The sequence below is a fragment of the Mirounga angustirostris genome, unplaced genomic scaffold (assembly GCF_029215605.1).
Source record: "Mirounga angustirostris isolate CCGP_5_RB_7025 unplaced genomic scaffold, mMirAng1.0.hap1 SCAF_12, whole genome shotgun sequence".
Lineage (NCBI taxonomy): Eukaryota > Metazoa > Chordata > Mammalia > Carnivora > Phocidae > Mirounga > Mirounga angustirostris.
In genome coordinates, this window is record NW_026991720.1 from 50,306,423 (window position 1) to 50,325,562 (window position 19,140).

Consider the following 19,140-nt stretch of genomic DNA (forward strand, 5'->3'; position numbering starts at 1 on the left):
GGTTCCATGCCCTTCCTTGAGACTGTTTCCTGGGGCTTGAATCAAACTGCTTCTGCTCCCTGGTGCTGGCCCAGACTTACTGTCCATCTCCCAATTCCTCTGGCCTCTACCTGTAATCCTCACCTGTAGTCTGGAGATTCAACTAAGAGCAAGTTAGTCAACATAAAATCTTGGCCAAAAGGACACATTTGTCTCTTGGAGAGATATTTGCACCCCACGGTCAGTGCAACTTTATTCACAGCAGCCAAGACAAGGAAACAACCTAAGTGTCCGTCAGTGGATGAATGGGTAAAGAGAACGTGATACACACAGAGGGGACTATCATTCAGCCACAAAAAAGAAGGAAATCCTGCCTTTTGCAACAACATGGCTAGACATTGAGGGCATTAGGCTAAGTGAAATAAATCAGAGAAAGACAAATACCGTATGTTGTTACTTATATGCAGAATCTAAAAAAGCTGAACTCAAGGAAAGAGAGAGTAGAATGGTGTCTCCTGGGGGTGGGAATGGGTGGGAATGGTGAAATGCTAGTCAAATTATACAAACTCCCAGCTATAAGAAGAGTAAGTTCTGGGGGATCTAATGTACAGCATGGTGACTGTATGCCATATTATATTCTTGGAAAGTTGTTAAGAAAGTAGATCTTAAGTGTTATCACCACACACACAAAAAAGCGGTAGTGATGGCAGGGAGGCGTGCAGAATGGAGGTGTATCAAATCATCACATTGTATACGTTAAACTCATATATGTTATATGCCAGTAATATCTCAAAAAAGCTAGAGGGCGTGGGGAAGGACATGTTTGTCAAAACTTAATTATCCTATGTTGGAAATGTTTCTCTCTGATCTGGATGGTAGTTACTGATGGGATGGGTGTATAAATTCATCAGGTTGTACTTTTAAGGTTTGTGCATTTCATGTATATTAATCCATTAGTAAAATAAAAATCCATTATCTCAGCCTCTAAAATGGGTATTGCCAATTTTGGTCTATCTGGTAATTTTGCAATGCTTTGTGCATTTTCAAGCACTTAAAAATAAATTTTCAGAATTTTTAGTGTTTTTCTTTTGTATTCCCTTTTAAATCCTTTTTCAATCAATGAGTTAACACTACTAGATAGCCAACAACAGAGGATTAATCGCAATAACAGCTTGTACCTCCTCAAAATTACAAACAGCTCAGTACAGCAATAATTGTCTTCCCCCCAAAAGTTTTTGAAACAAAAGAAGGGTGTGGCGGACAACATTTCTGGAAAAAGAGGAAGAAAATACTTGTTTCAAAAGCACCTTTTTAATGCTTCAGGATTTCCAGTATTTAAATATCTAGAATTTAAAGAGATTAACTTGCAACTGAATCATTATTTTGACCATGTTGTCATGTTTACCAGCTTGCATTCAGTCTCATACTTTTCAGCCAGTTCTTAAGAATTTTCCCATATTCTCACCTGATGGCTGTAGGTTTTGGTTAAAATTCAGATTGAAGTCTAGGGCGCCTGGGTGGCTCAGCTGGTTGAGTGACTGCCTTCGGCTCAGGTCATGGTCCCGGAGTCCTGGGATCGAGTCCCACATCGGGTTCCCGGCTCGGCGGGGAGCCTGCTTCTCCCTCTGACCCTCTCCCCTCTCATGCTGTTTCTCTCTCTCTCTCTCAAATAAATAAATAAATAAAATCTTTAAAAAAAAAAATTCAGATTGAAGTCTAGTGGTGAGCAAACAGTAACTGTGTGATGATGTCAAAGGGGACAAAAATAGAACTGACAGTAAAAGCTTTACCATTAGCCATGTTTAAGCACTAAAGAGAGAGAAACACTCCCTTCTAGGAGAGGCATTTTGAAAAAAAAAATCAAACTTGATGCCATTAAATTACAGCATTAAATCCATGAAGTCCAGGACCTGTATGAAAATTAAATTTTAGGGACGCCTGGGTGGCTCTGTCAGTTAGGCATCTGCCTTCTGCTCAGGTTATGATCCCGGAGTCCTGGGATCGAGTCCCATGATCCCAGAGTCCTGGGATCGAGTCCCACATCGGGTACCTTGCTCGGCAGGGAGCCTGCTTCTCCCTCTGCCTCTGCTCGCTGCTCATGCTCTCTCTCTCTCTCTGACAAATGAATAAATAAAATCTTTTTTTTTTTTTAAAGAAAATTAAATTTTAACTTCTTCTCGCCAACAAACCTAGCCAAGCTCACCATCTTGGATGGATTTACCAGTAGGATGAAGTGTCTCTGACTGTTGTTATTATTTGTGAAGGTAGCCATTTAGCACGAACTGTTTTATTGGCACAGGACAGCTGGGAAGTGGTGGAAGGGCTGAGAGGAGAGATGAGTTACACCCAGGAGCCTCCCATTCAGGAAGGATTTTTGCTGAAAAAGAGGAAATGGCCCTTAAAAGGCTGGCACAAGGTAAGACGCTGGTCTTTGCTTCACCTTTATTTGCACGCACTCAGTACATGGTTTGTAGGCGTGTATATTTAATTTGAAGTTGAAAATTGGGACCGAGGGAAAGGAAGATGTCTAAATGGGGTGTCTTAGTGAATTATACTTTCTTCCCTACAGAGATTTTTCTATCTGGACAAAGGAATCTTGAAATATGCCAAGAGCCAAACCGATGTAAGTCTTCTTCTTAATCAAATATGTTACTAAGGAATTCTGAAGGGCTAATTGTTGTCAGCTCCTGGAAGAGATTGTACACATTTGGGGATTGTATTTCTCTGAACTGGAAACCGAAGGGGGTAATAGTTCCTTCACATGGACCAGAGGTGCCTACTCCACACTGTCCCAGGCCTGGGTTCTGGGTGGGCTCAGTTCGCTCCTGAGTATCCAGGGGTCTGTTCAGGTCTTAGGGTTGGGCTGACATTTTCCCAGCAAGATAACAGGAATAAAACATAGGAGAGGTATCACTCCCACCGTTACAGTGACCGAGGGGTTTGGTGGGGAAGGCCCTTGATGGTGATAGAAAATTCTCTATTGCTTTAACACTAGGGAGACAGCCCATAAGGGCTGGAATGACTGTTCGTCCTGCCCCTTGTACGGGTCCTCCTCTCACCCAGCGCTTCCCTCTTCCTTTCTTGCTTCCATTGACTCATAGAGTGCTCATCTTGTAGGGTTGCATGTAGAAAACCTGGCATAATGCCTGAACCACGGTGGCTTGTCTTAGCTTCCTGCCCTTACGCCTCTTTTTAAATCACTTCTGATTGCCTTAACCGCTTGTTACTTAACCCCTCTTAGACCAAAACAGATAATGGGTGGACATCACTTAATTCAGTACCCTTTCACACTAAATGCTTGGTAAGTCATAGTTCCTATGTTTGTATTCGTGGATGTTGACGGGGAGGCTACAGGAGAGGAGCGTCAGGGATGTTACTACTGTTGTTAACACCCTGGACCTCAAGCGGCCCTCTTCTTACGCCTCTGCAGATCGAGAGAGAGAAGCTGCACGGCTGCATTGATGTTGGGCTCTCGGTGATGTCCGTAAAGAAGTCATCAAAATGCATAGATCTGGATACCGAGGAGCACATCTACCATCTGAAGGTGAGGCTGCTTCCCAGGCGCCATCTCCTGTCGCACGGTTTCTTTAGGTTGCAAAGGGATTGGTGATGCCCTTTGATTATCTCAAAAGATCCAACCAATGTGTAGAAGATCTTCCTTATGAAAGTATTTCTAACAGATGCTATTGATATTTGGATGGACCATCTCACACACTGCTAAAGGTTTAGCATCCTTGTCGCCCACCCCCTAAGGACCACCCCTCCCACATACCGTGATTGTGACAACAGTCAATGGTAAAAAAAACTTCATGTTTCCGAATAACCCCTCCTTCCCCTAGACTGTGCCACCTTTAGTGAAGAACCATTTACCATAGGTTAAAATAGGTTCCCTGAAATACAATATTTAATATTTAGTCTTACCCTTTTAGCTAATTTTATAGGGATTCCATTAAAATTCTCATACTACAGTGAATGTCAAGAACTTTTCTCCTAAAATATGGGCCTCCAAATCTACCCCTGAAAGCGGCTTACTCCTCCTTTCTGTCCTCTCCCCTGCAGATGGTATAGATGGTTAAAAGCATGATATAGGAGCTTCAGAGGTCCAGATCTGGTTCAAATCTTGACCTGGCTACTTACTAGCTACTGGCCTTTGGCAAATTTTTTTTTTTTAAGTTTTATTTATTTATTTGACAGAGAGAGACAGCGGGAGAGGGAACACAAGCAGGGGGAGTGGGAGAGGGAGAAGCAGGCTTCCCGCCGAGCAGGGAGCTCGACGCGGGGCTCGATCCCAGGACCCCGGGATCATGACCTGAGCCGAAGGCAGACGCTTAACAACTGAGCCACCCAGACGCCCCTTTTGGCAAATTTTTTAATCCCTGAAAGTCTCTGTTTTCTCACCACCCTTCCCCAGAATAGGAATTATTAGAGTGCCCATGTGGTACCGCTGCATGGAAGACACTTGGCATGATGCCCAGACTGCTGTCAGCTCAATAAGTTTAGTTTTTGTGTATAATTATTAGGTGGTACCCAAATGTGAGGAATTAATTGAGAGGATGTTAAGACTCTTTTCTTACTTAGGCAAATTACTTGGAATATTGAGAATGGGGGCTGGGAGTTGGGAAAGTGGGAGCATGAGATGATGAGCTCCGTGTCTTAAGATGCCCCATGCTTTCCTCATAGCATCTGTGCGGTGCTTGCACAAATCTATGCATAACACATACGTGTGCTTGACTGACTGCACAAGATGGTCAAATCCATACTGTCTCCTAGCCTAAGCCCCAAGCAAAGCAGGGTTTCTCATCCTCAACACTATTGACATAGTGAACTGGAGAATTCTTTGATGTGGGGTCCGTCCTGTACATTATAGGATGTTGAAGGGCATCCCTGGCCTCTGCCCACTAGATATCGGTAACAAACTCCCTTCACTTATAACAGCCAAAAAATGTCTCCCATTGCCACATGTTCCTTGGTTGACAATAACAACAACAACAACAAAAAATTAGGAAAGAATAGCCCAACCACCCTGTTTCAAAGGTCAGTCTCCTCTAGAATAGTTTCAGTCGTGTCTCCATGTACTTCCAATGACTCTTACTTAGTTCTGTTTTTTTTTAATTAAGATTTTATTTATTTATTTGACAGAGAGAGAGAGTACAAGCAGGGGAAGTGGCAGGCAGAGGGAGAGGGAGAAGCAGGTTCCCCGCCAACAGGGAGCCTGATGTGGGGCTTGATCCCAGGGTCCTGGGATCATGACGTGAGCCGAAGACCAATGCTTAACCGACTGAGCCACCCAGGTGCCCCACTTAACCTAGTTCTGTTTTGACATGGTCAGGAAATAATAGTTTCTTGTTCATCTGCTATTCTAGTTAATAGAATAAAAGTAATTATTAATTCCTAATTTTTGAGGAACCATAGTGCCTTAAAATAACACTATGTACTTATATCATGATAAACAACAGTTTACTATTTCCCTGTGTTGATCTACTTTAAGTTCTGTTCATCTTTCCTGTTCATTCATTTGAACGTCAGCTGTGAGTAGTAGTGTAGGTATGAGCAGTTGTCTGCGGGTCCTCGTTAATAGCCTCAGAGTCAGGCAGTCATCCAGTCCCATTGTCTTATTTTATAGATGAGGAATCTGGGCAGCCAAGGGGTTAAGTGGCTGTCCACCCACGGTCCTATATCAACTTGTGGGGTTGGAACAGAATGCTGGACAGTTATTTAATAAAGTGCTTTTATTCTTCTACCTCATTTAACCAATAAAAAAATGAGTCAAGAGGAATGTTTTGGGCGCCGATTTTTAAGGGCCTCTGAGAGCAGATCAGTGCAAAGGGTGATGTAAGATTCCTGTGAAGTTCCCGCCGTAAGCGCATCTGGGAAGTGAAATACCTTTCGAGGACATAATTTAGGGGGAGATAAGTAGATATAAGTCAGTTTGTATTGCTTTTTCCTGTAAATGATGTATTCAGTAGCACCTGGAGGGGTTTTAAGTCCTGAATGTACTTCTAATCAACACAACAGACCTAAGAGCCGACCTAATGTTTCCTAAATGAGTGATGGCTATAGACATCCTTGCTTTCAGCAGTGGTGGTAGTAAAGATTTTAACAGATTGACCTGGAGTTTTCTTCTCGGAAGGTAACCTACCATGCATCCTGTTGGGTGATTTTAAGCTGCCACTTCATGAGTCTCAGTTCTAATATATAGGTATCTATTGTTTTTCACTTTGAAAGTATTAATACAGCCCTGTACATACAAAACCTGGACTGTGAAGAAAGATCTAGTGCATAGGTGCTTGTTATATTCTTTTTAGTACTTTTGTGAACATTTGAAATACTTTATAATAAAAGTTGCTAGTTATAAACATTATTCTTCATGGAAAGTAGACACTGATAGATACTCATTTATGGTGGTGTAGGTGTGTTTGAAAAATCTTGGAAATCTCCAATAATAGTTTTTCACATTTTTTTTTTCTATTTCCAAGTGCAGGAGGAAAGTTTTTTAAAATAACCTTCACATTCCTCAGCAATGTGTTCTTTGTCAGAGAAGATTAAGAAGGTTAAATATTTGGGGAAGAATTTACAAATTTGTTCCAGTTCAGAGAAGATTGATCTGAAAGGTCTGAATTATAAAAGAGTTTAAAAGAAACATGGTGCTAATATTTTCAGTAAGAATAGGAAAAGTGGGGACAAGTGAATTTGGGAATGTTTTGAGGCAGGTAAATATGAATTCTAGTTTATTTGTTGTTCAATATGAGTGGTAATGTTTTGCTTTCTTAATAATAGCATGACAATTGGACCCTTTCATTGAGAGCCTAAATGAAGTTTATGAAGACCATTTTTATTCTCCATTTCCTCCTCAAACTTGTTCCTGTAGATCGCAAATGTAAACTAAGTCAATAAACTTGTATTTCTACATTTCTCCATGTGCCAACATGTAAAGAGAACGTGTCTCAATTGAATGAAGAAATTGCTCCTTTCAGTGAGGGATGCTCTTGTTTCCCTCTTTTTAATATAATTTAGGTCAAGTCAGAAGAAATCTTTGATGAGTGGGTATCCAAACTCCGCCACCACAGAATGTATCGTCAGAATGAAATCGCCATGTTTCCACACGAGGTTAACCACTATTTCCCAGGATCCACTGTCACAGACTCCACATCTGGGGTCTTGGACTCCCTTTCAAGTAGGAAGGTAAGAGCTTGCCAATTATGAGTCTAAAAGAAGGGGGTGGCTTTGTGCGGGGGTGTCCCAACCCAGGGGCTCCGTGTGAAGGAAGAAGAGCTCGTGGGAGGAATCTCTTTGTGCAGTTGGTCAGAACCAGGACCAGAGGAACATCTGCTGTCCCTGGGACAGTAACTGATGAACGGCTCATACAGGGGAATTTAATGGCCCTGAATGCTGCAGCCTCCCTTGACTATTTTGACTTTGGTTTTCTTTTCTGGTTGTAAATGCAGTATGCATGTTTATAGCCATAGAGGATTGCGAAATTTCCCAACATTTCTATCATGATTTTGGTATGATTATCATTTGACCGAAGAAGAAATTCAGGACAGCAGCCCCAGGCATGAGAGCATGGTATGGCCAGGCTGAGGTGACAGCCAGAGCTTAGGGTCTCTAGTGGAGTGCTTTGTAGAAGCTTCTTCCCCATTATAGGCAGACGGCTTCCATTAGCGACTGGCTCACTTTGTTGTCCTTTACCCTAACGTGTTCCCACTGGGCTCTGTTTTCATTTATAATGTGCTTTTTGTCATCTGTGGAACAGCGTAGCAGTATATCAAAGCAGAGCTCGATTCAAACTGGAAGCAATTTATCATTTTCTTGTGCTGGTGAGACACGAGTTCCATTATGGTTACAATCTTCAGAGGACATGGAGAAATGCTCAAAAGGTAAAATGACTTGAAACCTCTGCTTCTTTCTGTCATGGCTCTTAGATGGCACTCGTTGAGTATTTACACCTCAGGTGAATTTCCCCGTCACTGTTCCACATTTCCACTCAGAGTTTGCTTACTGAGTTTGCAGTGGTGATGAACAAAATACGCTCTCCCTGCAGAGCTTCACGTCTTCACCTGGGTGTGCATGCAGACAGGTTTCCTTTCATATTCTTTAAGTACCCAGGTCTGAATTCCATGAGGACCTCCTAAATTGCAGTCTCCATGGGTGGGCTCTACACAGCTCTCTAGTTTTTTTTTTAAGTGCTAAAACTGACTCCGGTGTACATCCAAGATCGGGAGTCATTGCTCACGGTGAGTGGGTGAACCAAATGGAGCTCCCCACGAAATAGGAGTTCTCTACCCTATCTGCACACGAGAATCACTAGAAGAGCATTTAAAAGGCAAGAATACCCACTCTCCACAAGAATTTCTTTAAATTGGTCTGCACTTGGGCCCTGGCATCACTGATTTTCTACAGTTTCCCAAATGACTCTGATAAGGAGTCAGGATTGAGAACCCTTCCATAAAGAAGCTCAGTGTTCTCAACTCTAATTAGCTAAGAACCACCCAGGGAACTAAAAAACGAAACAAGTCACCAGTGGGATTGGGGATGTTCTGATTTAATTATATCAAGATGGGACTTGGACATATGGAATTTAAAGAATTTCCCCAGTTGATTTTAAAGCAGAGCCATGATTGAGAACCACGATGAGAGAAAGATGCCAGGTCTTGAAAAGCACATTTTCTCCCGTTGAATGCAAATACTATCACACTTGGGGCCATATAGGATTTGCCCTCCCAGTAAATGTCACGAGGGAGCTTCACTGAGCTCACACAGCTTTGGCACAGCTAGTCCTCGAAGTGCCATCTCTGGGCCAGCAGCATTGTCCTGGCCTGCAAACTTATTTGAAACGCAAATTCTCAGATAGACCAAATCAGAAACTGTGGGTGGATCTCAGTGATCTGTGGTTTAACAAGTTCTCCAGTTGATTCTGATGATGTCAAAGTTTGAGAGCCATTTGGGTCTTGCTTTCTTAGTGGAAACAGCCACCATCATCCAGTGAACAACAAATTAAGGACTATCTTCTGAGTTAGCGACCAAGGAACTGGTATGAGAACTCTTAGGTCCTCTTGGGTCAATGTGCAGATGATCATCACGATCTCCTGTGGGTCCCTGATCGACAGGTATCCTTAGAGACCAATGCAACCTTCAGCTTTGTTTCATTCATTTATTTGTTTGGAGTCCTTGTAAGCAGAGAATGACACCCTGTTATTACAGTATTAGAAATAATGATGATAATGATGATAGCTGATTTACTTACTGCTGACAGAGTACCAGCACTCTAAAAGCATGCTGCCTCTGTCAACTCACAACTGTCCTATGAAGGCAGGTGTATGATTCTCTCCCTTTCCCAGATGAGAAAACTAAGGCACAGAGAAGTGATATAATTTGCCCAAGATTCAGAGTTCAGGAAGGGTTCAAACAGAGGCAGTCTTATTCTCCAAATCCATGCCCTTCACCGTGACAATGTACTGCCTCTTCTGTAAAAAAGAAAGTAAAATTTCGTCTCCGTACAGATGTAAATCAAGTAGTATAGATAAATTTACAAAGTAGCTGGCACTTGCCTAGGGCAAGCTGGGTGCCAAGATGAGGGCTTATGAATCTTCCTTTTGCTTTTCTCCCACAGACCTGGCACACTGTCATGCCTACCTGGTGGAAATGAGCCATCTCCTCCAAAGTATGGATGTCCTGCATCGGACATATTCGGCGCCTGCAATCAACGCCATCCAGGTCAGCCAGATCCCTCTGCTGTTTGCACTCCGGTGTTTTTCTGCTTCCCTCTCTCCTCGCCAGCCTCGCACTAACAGTGGGACATTGTCCGGTCTTGATTGCCTCAGCCACATTCGAGGGGATGGAGGTGGTCACTTTGCTGTGCAGTTTTCCCCAATTGGTCTGGTAGGCCTTACTTTCTGTGCTCTCTTTCCTGTTTTGAAACAAAGGGTGGAGCTTTTGAAAGTCCCAAAAAGGAAAAAAGATCACACAGGAGGTGGCGGTCCAGAGCTATTGGCAAAGATGCTAAAGGAACGCTGCAGGTAACCATTGCTTCCTCTGCTCTCCGTGCCACATGCTGGGGGCTGCTGGGACTCCCGATAGGATTTTCTACAGTCGTTCTCACAAATACCCTGTGCAGAGAGAAATTCAGTGACTTCGATTTTCTGGATACTACAGTAAGCATGTAATGGAATTGGGTAAGGGGAAAATGGCATGAGGATGGAGGGAGTGCAGCCGTTTCTCGGACTTCGGTGTCCCCTTCTTTAATGCTGAGCCCGCCTGCCCTCTTCCTTGCTTGTGTGTGTGCTCTTACCCACCTCTTCTGCTGCCAGTCAGTGGATTCATCATCCCTCTGAGCCCACTGGAGTCTCTGGAAACGGGACATTGTGCAGACTCTCTTTTGCCTCTTGTGTCCAACCTCCCAAACCCCCATCAGAGTTTCACTGAGCTACATTAGCCACTGACTTCCCCGGTGCACAGCTAAGCCAGAGGCTAAGATTTGCAGCTCGGCCATTGCATATTAAATTAGGACATTGTTAGGGTCAAATAAATCAGAGACTTAATGGGTAAGTCATCTGCTATACCCTTGCATACTCTTTGGTTCAAAGCACTTTATGGGTTGAATGGAAGTACTTTCCAAGTAAAGAGTGATTTGTGTACAAACATGTGAGAAGTTAGCTTTGTAGAAGCACCAGAGGCAAATTAAGGAAACGTTTTAAAACCTATCCACTGTTGGGCGCCTGGGTGGCTCAGTTGGTTAAGCGACTGCCTTCGGCTCAGGTCATGATCCTGGAGTCCCGGGATCGAGTCCCGCATTGGGCTCCCTGCTCAGCAGGGGGTCTGCTTCTCCCTCTGCCCTCTCCCCTCTCGTGCTCTCTGTCTCTCTCTCTCTCTCTCTCAAATAAATAAATAAAATCTTTAAAAAAATAAAATAAAATAAAAATAAAAAAATAAAACCTATCCACTGTTAACAACCTAGATGCTGGATGATTATTGCTAGGAGGAAGGAATTGAGTAGAAATGAGAAAGAGCCTGGCAGCTTTAGCTGTCATTTTCAACCTAGAGCTTTAATGCTTCTATCATTTGCAAAAGAATATGTGATTTCTCACCCATTTTTATTTCGCAAGAAGCCAGAGCAAGTTGCTGGAGAAAGTGCTTTCCTGGGTTTTCATTTATTTTCTTTTAAGTCATCACTCAATAGAAAGATTTACCTATAAAATGTTCTTCTACAACATTCTAATCTTAGTAACAAGAAAATAGTCTAAGCAGGGCGCCTGGGTAGCTCAGTTGGTTGGGCGACTGCCTTCGGCTCAGGTCATGATCCTGGAGTCCCGGGATCGAGTCCCGCATCGGGCTCCCTGCTCAGCAGGGAGTCTGCTTCTCCCTCTGACCCTCCCCACTCTCATGTACTCTCTCTCATTCTCTCTCTCTTAAATAAATAAATAAAATCTTTAAAAAAAAAAAATAGTCTAAGCAATTTGCATCTGAAAAGAAATGTCTCCCTTTGGTGTCACTTCAGGTCCCTAAACCTTTCTCTGGCCCAATAAGACTGCATTCCTCCAATCCTAATTTGTCAACGTTAGATTTTGGAGAAGAGAAAAATTACTCTGATGGCTCTGAAACCTCGTCGGAGTTTTCTAAAATGCAAGAAGACCTGTGTCATATTGCCCATAAAGGTAAATGAGTTTTCTTTCTTCCTGATGTGTTTGATGAAAATGTCAGGTGCATGTCTGGGTAGGGGATGCCCTTGGAGCGGGCATCTTAGTTGGTTCATTTTCTGCTCTATTAGGATTTGGGGCAATCTAATTTTTATTTTATTTCCCTGGTAGTAGGGAGGGTATTGACAAGAAGTTTCTTCTTTAAGCCCTTAGGGGAGATGGTGAGAGCATTAAGTATTCTTTAACTCACATGCTGCTGGTGGCGGGATAGATTGGTGCTTTTCTGGAGAGCAGTATGACGTTATGTTTTGAGTTTAAAAAAAGAAATCTGCCTACCCAGCAATTCCACTTTGAAGAATTCGTTCGTAGAAATTAATTTAAAATTTATCCAAATAAAGATATCTCTTGCAGCATTGTTTATCACATCAAAAACTAGTCATAGATGTGCAACATCCTTAGCCATTAGGGAACTGCAAGTTAAAGCCAGGATGAGGTATTACTGTACCCCTATCATAGCTCCACAAAGATACAAATGCTGGTGAGGACATGGAGAAACTGGGTCCCTCATATATTGCTGGTGGCAATTCAGGACAGTACAGGCACTCTGGACAATGGTTTGGCAGTTTTATAGAAAACCAAACATCACTTGCCACAGAACTCAACATTCGCATTCCTGGCCATTTATCCCAGAGAAATGTGAACCTGAGTCTACACAGAAACCTATACATACAATGTCAGAGCAGCTTTATTTGTATTAGCCAAAGATTGGAACAACCCAAATGTCTTTCAACAGGGGCATGATTAAACAAACTGTGGGACATCCCTACAATGGAGTACAGCTCAGCAATAAAAAGGAACAAATGCTCATATGCATAGCTGCTTGGGTGGATCTCAAGGACATTATGATGAGTGAAAATAGCCAGTTTCAAAAGGCTGCGTAGTGTATGATTCCACTTATTAATACTTTTGAAGTGATAAAATGATAGAAGCAGAGAAGAGATTAGTGGTTGCCAGGGCTCAGGGAAAGGGAAAAAACATGGGTGTGATTATGAAGTGGTAGCAAGAGGGATCTTGATGGTAACGGGAAGTTCTGTATCCTGATTATGGTGGTGGTCCCATGAATCTACACATGTGATAAAATTGCAAATAAAATATATTTACACACATACACACAAATGAGAGCACATAAAACTGGTGACATCTGCAGGAGAGCTGTGGATTAGGCCAATGTCAGTTTCCTGGTTTTGATACTTAGCATAGTTCTATAAGATGTTACCACTGTGGGAAACTGGGTATAGGGTACCCGGGTCTTCTCTGTACTGTTTTTGCAACTTCCTGTGAATCTATAATGATTTTGAAATGGAAAGTTTTTGTTTTTTTTTTAAATGGACATAACCTAAATGCCCAACAATAGGGAAATTGGATTTTATAATGCAATATAGTTATGTGATAGAATAATCAACAGCACAATAATAAAAATATGGAGCACATAGCTATGAGGTCAGGTATTCACTAAGCACTTTATATGCACTGTTCCATTTCATTCTAGCAGCAACGTGTGGAGCAGATATCATTGTAATCTTCATTGCACAGATAAGAAAGCTGAGGCTTGAAGAAGCTGAAGAGCTTCCTGAATAAGAAAGTGGTAGAAAGTGGCCCACCTGAGACTTGAATCCCAACCTGCCTGGCCCAGTCTGGTGTCTCACCACCCTTACGGAGGGGATGGCCAGGGCTACATACCATTGAGTAAAAATACAGGTCTCAAAACAATGTATAGGTATGATCCTGTCTGTTCAGAAAAAATAAACTATATAAATCTGGCAGATATAGGTGTACTAAAAAGTCTGGAAGGATCTACACCAGCATTTTAGTGATGGAGGCTGGAGTTGTAAGTGCTTATTATCTTCTTACTGCTTGTCTTTTAAAAAAATGTGGTATATTTATCATTTTTTTAAAAGGGCAAATGGGCTTAAAAGTTTTAAATGGGAGGGCAATGGGGTGCCTCAGTGGCTTAGTCGGTTAAGTGGCAGACTCTTGATTTCGGCTCAGGTCATGATTTCGGGATCATGAGATCGAGCCCCGCGCCGGGCTCCTAGTTGGGTGTGGAGCCTGCTTAAAACTTTCCCTCTCCCTCTGCCGCTCCCCTCCTTAGAAATTTTTTAAAAAATGGGAGGGCAATGCTTGAAGTGAGAGGAAGGAAGATACTGGCTCTGCTGCTTTATTCTCCTGGCCCCGTGTTTTTCTCCCATGACATTATTGATTCTTTCAGCTCCCGTTTCCCTTACACCCCGCAAACATAAAACATGTTGGTTATGAGGAAACCATTTTATGTTCTTTACAAATCCCAACCTCAATCAAACTCATGTTCTAGTTGCTGTCAGAACTTTGTCAGTGTTTGCAATGCGGTTGTAGGATGAGTCTGTAAGAGGGGAAGGATTACCTGCCCCGCCCAAAGCTCTTCACGCAGGCCCTTGTATGTTCTCTAGTATTAAAGGATCGGTTGCAATCAGGGCATTGCATTTTAGGCTTTGTGGGAGGAAATCCCTGAAAAAAGAGCACAACTTTTTAATAACACGAGCTGTCGGGGCACCTGGGTGGCCCAGTCAGTTAAGCGTCTGACTCTTGGTGTCGGCTCAGGTGGTGAGGCTGCGTTGGGCTTGCACTCGGTGTGGAGTCTGCTGGAGATTCTCTCTCCCTCTGCCCCTCCCGCTCGTGCTCTCTCTCGCTCAAATAAATGAATAGATCTTTAAAAAAAACAAAAACAAAAACCCACGAACTGTCTTTTTACGAATGAGAAGCTAATGCATCCCCGCAGCAGGGCTGTCCTGAATTTTGTCACTGAAGAAGCTGCTCCCTCAGCAGAGAGAGAGAGGTTGCGGTGCGGAGTCAGGCCACGGATACCCCCGCAGAGGGCTCAGCCTTGTGGCCCGTCTGAAATGGGCTGCAGCCAGCTGTTTTGCCTTTCAGGCTTTGTTACACCAAGCTGGCTGCAGAGACTGCCACATGCCTAGACGAGGTCTCGATTTGTGCTCCGAGATTTGTGCACTTACTCAACAACAACAGCTTTTGCCCCGTGGGCTTAGGGCCTCGAATCCCACAGGGAGCCTAACCGGCTGTGTTTCACTGCTGTGGATTCCAAGTACATACACTCGCGCAGACTGACGGATCTCTGGGAGTCCCTTTCACACAGGCTGTGACTCAGAGGCCTCGTGGAATGGAGACACTTCCCAGGTTTGTCCTCAGGCCTGCGAGCTTGCGCGCTTTCTCACTTCCATACAGTCAGACTCAAAGCATCTTGACCTTTCCTTTCTTCCCGTGTGGGCCTGACCTGGTCACGGGCCGTTTGTATGGTACTTTCTTGACTGTATGACTAATCTGTCGACTATGATTCCAGGGCAGGCGAACTAAATGTAGGAATTCCACTGATGTTGTAACATAGTCTGTGTTACCTCCTTTTTCTTTAATTTGTTAAATGCATCTCAATGCTCTCTGTTTTGTAGAAGATTAGATCAAAGGGTGGACAACCAATATATACCCATCATAGGTGAAAAAATCCTTCTTATATATTATAAATGGAATTTGATTTTTATGGCATATCATTGAAATAAGTTTCATTGGTTCATGTGTCTGGCTTTGAGCATATGTTGACACACATATAAGTAAGCAGAGAACAAAATGTACCAAAACTTAAAAGCCATTAAGGAATTTACATTGCATATATTAACTTTTACATTTCTCCAAATATATTCACGGAACACTTTGCCCATAAAATGCTTTTAAAAACAAAAGAATTCCATGGTTAAAAATGTTTGGAAAACACTGCTGACTATGGTCCCCTTTGAACTTACACAAGAATAGTAAATATTAAAGGCCCTGAGAAGTCCTGCAGCAGAGAAGTCTGTTAGTTTTGTTTAAGTCAGTGATTTTCAATGTATTTGGAAATCTTTCCCTCACTTCCCCAGTAGCTGTTGACACCCAGGAACTAAAGTTCTTTAGAAACATAATGCAGGAAACACAGTAAATAATAAGCCTTTATGGAGCTAACCCTCTATACCATCTGAGTCAGAAGATAGGCATTCATTCTAAGCCACTCTGTTATGACTAGCTGTGGAATTTTTATCTCAGCCAGTTAACTTCTCTGGGCCTCAGTTGCCTCACCTGTTAAATGGCCTAAAGTAGTTCTGACTTTTGGGTCTCAAATTCTGTAACTATTTTCTATGATTGGTTATTTTGTTCTGAATAGAATTCATGCTGTTGCTTACTGTTACAAGAAGGTTTTATGAGACAGTGTTCTATTCTTAGCTGAATAGAAATGACTGAATATGGTGAGCAGTTGTAGGATAGGAGAGCAAGGACTAGGATAGGACCAGGGTCCTCTGGAAGTGGGGCATTTATGTTCTACTTTGGAAAGAAAACAAGGTTAGGTTTTTTTGGTTTTTTTTTTAAGATTTTATTTATTTATTTGAGACAGAGAGAATGAGAGAGAGAGCACATGAGAGGGGGGAGGGTCAGAGGGAGAAGCAGACTCCCCGCAGAGCAGGGAGCCCGATGCGGGACTCGATCCAGGGACTCGATCCAGGGACTCCAGGATCATGACCTGAGCCGAAAGCAGTCGCTTAACCAACTGAGCCACCCAGGCGCCCCAAGGTTAGGTTTAATGATACTTTCCTAAAGGTATTTTCAGAGAGGGAAAGCCTCATTTACAAATGAAAAGATTAAAAGTAGAACAAAATTAAACTGTATTCCATTATTTAGCATTCTTTTGTTTTTGATTCTTTTCCTGTGTTGAGTCTTAATTGTTGAAGGATCATTTTCTGAACTGTTTTGAGTTTCTGGAAGCATTAGATAAAAAACCAAGCATGTCACGGTGCCATCATTTTCATAGATTAAAAGCTAGAAGATATACAGAATTTAAAGAAAAGCCAGATCACTTATCAAGCATAATTTAGAATTCAGCATAAGAATAGGCTCAGCACTTGCATTTATGTAAATTATCTGGAAATAAGTAGGACCATTTAATCAAATTACCTAATGTATCTAAGTGAAAGAACCATTTGGATAGAGTATCAGAAAGTATTTTAAAACCATGGATATCTTGTGAGGTTTGAAAATTAGAGGAAGCAGATTACAGAAGATCAAACCACCCGAGATATTTTAGGTGTGTTATCATTTCAAAGAAAATTCACCAAAATATGCTTTTCATTAAAAAGGGGGAAAGAAAGGGATGCCTGGGTGGCTCAGTCGGTTAAGCATCTGTCTTCAGCTCAGGTCATGATCCCAGGGTCCTGGGATCCAGCCCCGCTTTGGGCTTCTTGCTCAGCGGGGAACGTGCTTCTCCCTCTGCCTGCCGCTCCCCTGCTTGTGCTCCCTCTCTCTCTCTCTGACAAATAAATAAAATCTTAAAAAAAAAAAAAAAGAGGGAAAGAAAAATAATGAGTCCCACAGTGGTTTGGGCACTATACGGTAGTATGTTTTCTCACTGTTTCCTTAGAGCACTCATGAGATTACAGGCATTATCCACACCTACAGATGTGGAAACCGAGGATTTGTCCAAAATCTAAATGGCAACCAAGTGGTAGAAGTAGGATTTTGGTTCACGTTTGCCTTATTACAAAATGTCTTTCCCTTCTACCAGACTGCCTCTGTAGAAGTGATGTCTTTGGTATTCATAACTGTCTTCCCCCAGACCTTATTCTTCCGTGATGCCGAGAAACTGCTAGAAAAGGAGCGCATTGAATGGTAGAGCTGAGGTAGATTGAGAGTACAGGTGTGCTTCCGTACCAAACGTGCTAACTATACTCTCACCATCTAACTCAATAGAAGAATACCGCAGAAGCCTGTGGAAACGGGAGAGGTAGTGGTCCAGGAGTCAGTTGTATGAGGCGTATGGCATTCCATTCTGCCAGAACTCAACCTGCATCCTGCTGTCTTAGTACAGTGGGAGGGTTTGAGAAATGGCTGAGGACAGTCTGGGAAAGAGGAGTAAACAGAGATGCCATGATTGCCTTTCCATATTTGAGCACCACATGAACGGAGAGGTAGTTCTGTTTGCCAGTGAGGAGACACTGAGGGAAATTTCCACTTGGGAACAGGAGGTCTTCGTGCCCTGCAGGAGAGTCTGGGGGCAGAGCGGACTGCTTTAGGAGATAGCAAATGCTCTGAGAAACATGGTCCAAAAACCACAGGCAAGGAAGTTTAGAGTCAGAGAGGAGTTGGTCATTCTGCATGGGGGGTGGCTAGGTGATCTTTGGAGTTCTTTGTAGCTCTGAGCATTGAAGACTTTCTATGTGGTTTTATTTGTTTTCAGATATCCATAGATATGATACATTCACTTGGATCTTTCTATTTTTGTAAATTTTTTTTTTTCCCCCTAGCATCAGGTTAGAAATTAGTAAGAAAACATTCCGTCACAAAGAATATTCCTCACCTCTGGGGTCCTGTGTCTTTAACAGTTAATATAAATATAGTCTCCCACGAGCAGCCCCTAACAATCGTTCTGTGTGTGCTGGGTCACTAGGCCGCTGTGAATGACTATTTTAATGTCCTCTGGGTGGGCCTCACCAGTCATTTAAGAAATTCAGTGCATGGCGGGCACCTGGGTGGCTCAGTCATCAAGCGTCTGCCTTCGGCTCAGGTCATGATCCCAGGGTCCTGGGATCAAGTCCCACATTGGGCTCCCTGCTCAGCAGGAAGCCTGCTTCTCCCTCTCCCACTCGCCCTGCTTGTGTTCCTGCTCTCGCTATCTCTCTGTCAAATAAATAAAATCTTTAAAAAAAAAAAAATTCAGTGCATGGCGATCTTTTGTCAGATGGTTTAGGAAGCACTTTACAGATGAAAAATAAATATAGTGACTATATGAGTTTCTTTCTGCTTATTTTATGCCCACCGCAGCCTTGTCAGTTCTCCATTTTGAAGCAAGGAATGTATATTCTGCCAATTTTAAGTGGAATCTTCCCATCAGGTTGAAGGCCTTGCTTTACTGCAGGCTGTCTGAAGGCCAGAGGAATTGATCTGGTCAAGTGGCAGCCAGCTGAGCACCACATTTACTTAATCTAAAGCAATAAACATAACAGTGAAAAAAATTTTTTTCTTTTGTAACAATGTAAAGTGACAGATGTTCACTAGACTTATTGTGGTGATCATTTTGCAGTGGATACAGATACCAAATCATTACGGTAGACACCAAAACCCATGTAAGGTTAATGTCAATTATACCTCCATTTAAAAAAGAGAAAAAAATGAATTGTAATAGCAGATTAAGGAAACTTATACTAAAAGACCAAAAAAACCCCCCAAAACCCATGGCAGTGAAGAGGTATTCCCCCCGGGACCCACTCAGATGGATATCCGACCAAGTGTGTGTTTTGGGGGGGATGACTATCTAATAGGACGTAAAATGTTAATTGTGGGGCTCGTTGCCCCCCAGCTGAGGCTGTTCTTCCACTGTTGAACAGATTCTGGTCAGTCCCTCACTCATAGACCCTGTACCCTGCACGCAGTTATTAACAACTGCTGTTCTGGCAAGAGA

At 42.7% G+C, this 19,140-nt stretch overlaps 1 protein-coding gene across 10 annotated transcripts in view; it reads left to right on the forward strand.

Annotated features, from left to right (window-relative positions):
• OSBPL3 (oxysterol binding protein like 3) overlaps positions 1-19,140 on the forward strand; it is a 176,180-nt gene that overhangs the window by 104,860 nt on the left and 52,180 nt on the right. For 8 of the 10 annotated variants that reach the window (XM_064575146.1, XM_064575152.1, XM_064575147.1 and 5 more), the window contains 8 exons: positions 2,279-2,395; positions 2,549-2,602; positions 3,410-3,523; positions 6,994-7,161; positions 7,733-7,856; positions 9,590-9,693; positions 9,903-9,995; positions 11,474-11,630. In XM_064575146.1, coding sequence (XP_064431216.1) covers positions 2,279-2,395; positions 2,549-2,602; positions 3,410-3,523; positions 6,994-7,161; positions 7,733-7,856; positions 9,590-9,693; positions 9,903-9,995; positions 11,474-11,630 — 931 coding nt within the window. The remainder of the gene's footprint in view (positions 1-2,278; positions 2,396-2,548; positions 2,603-3,409; positions 3,524-6,993; positions 7,162-7,732; positions 7,857-9,589; positions 9,694-9,902; positions 9,996-11,473; positions 11,631-19,140) is intronic. The other 2 variants (XM_064575149.1, XM_045864556.3) reach the window with 1 other exon arrangement.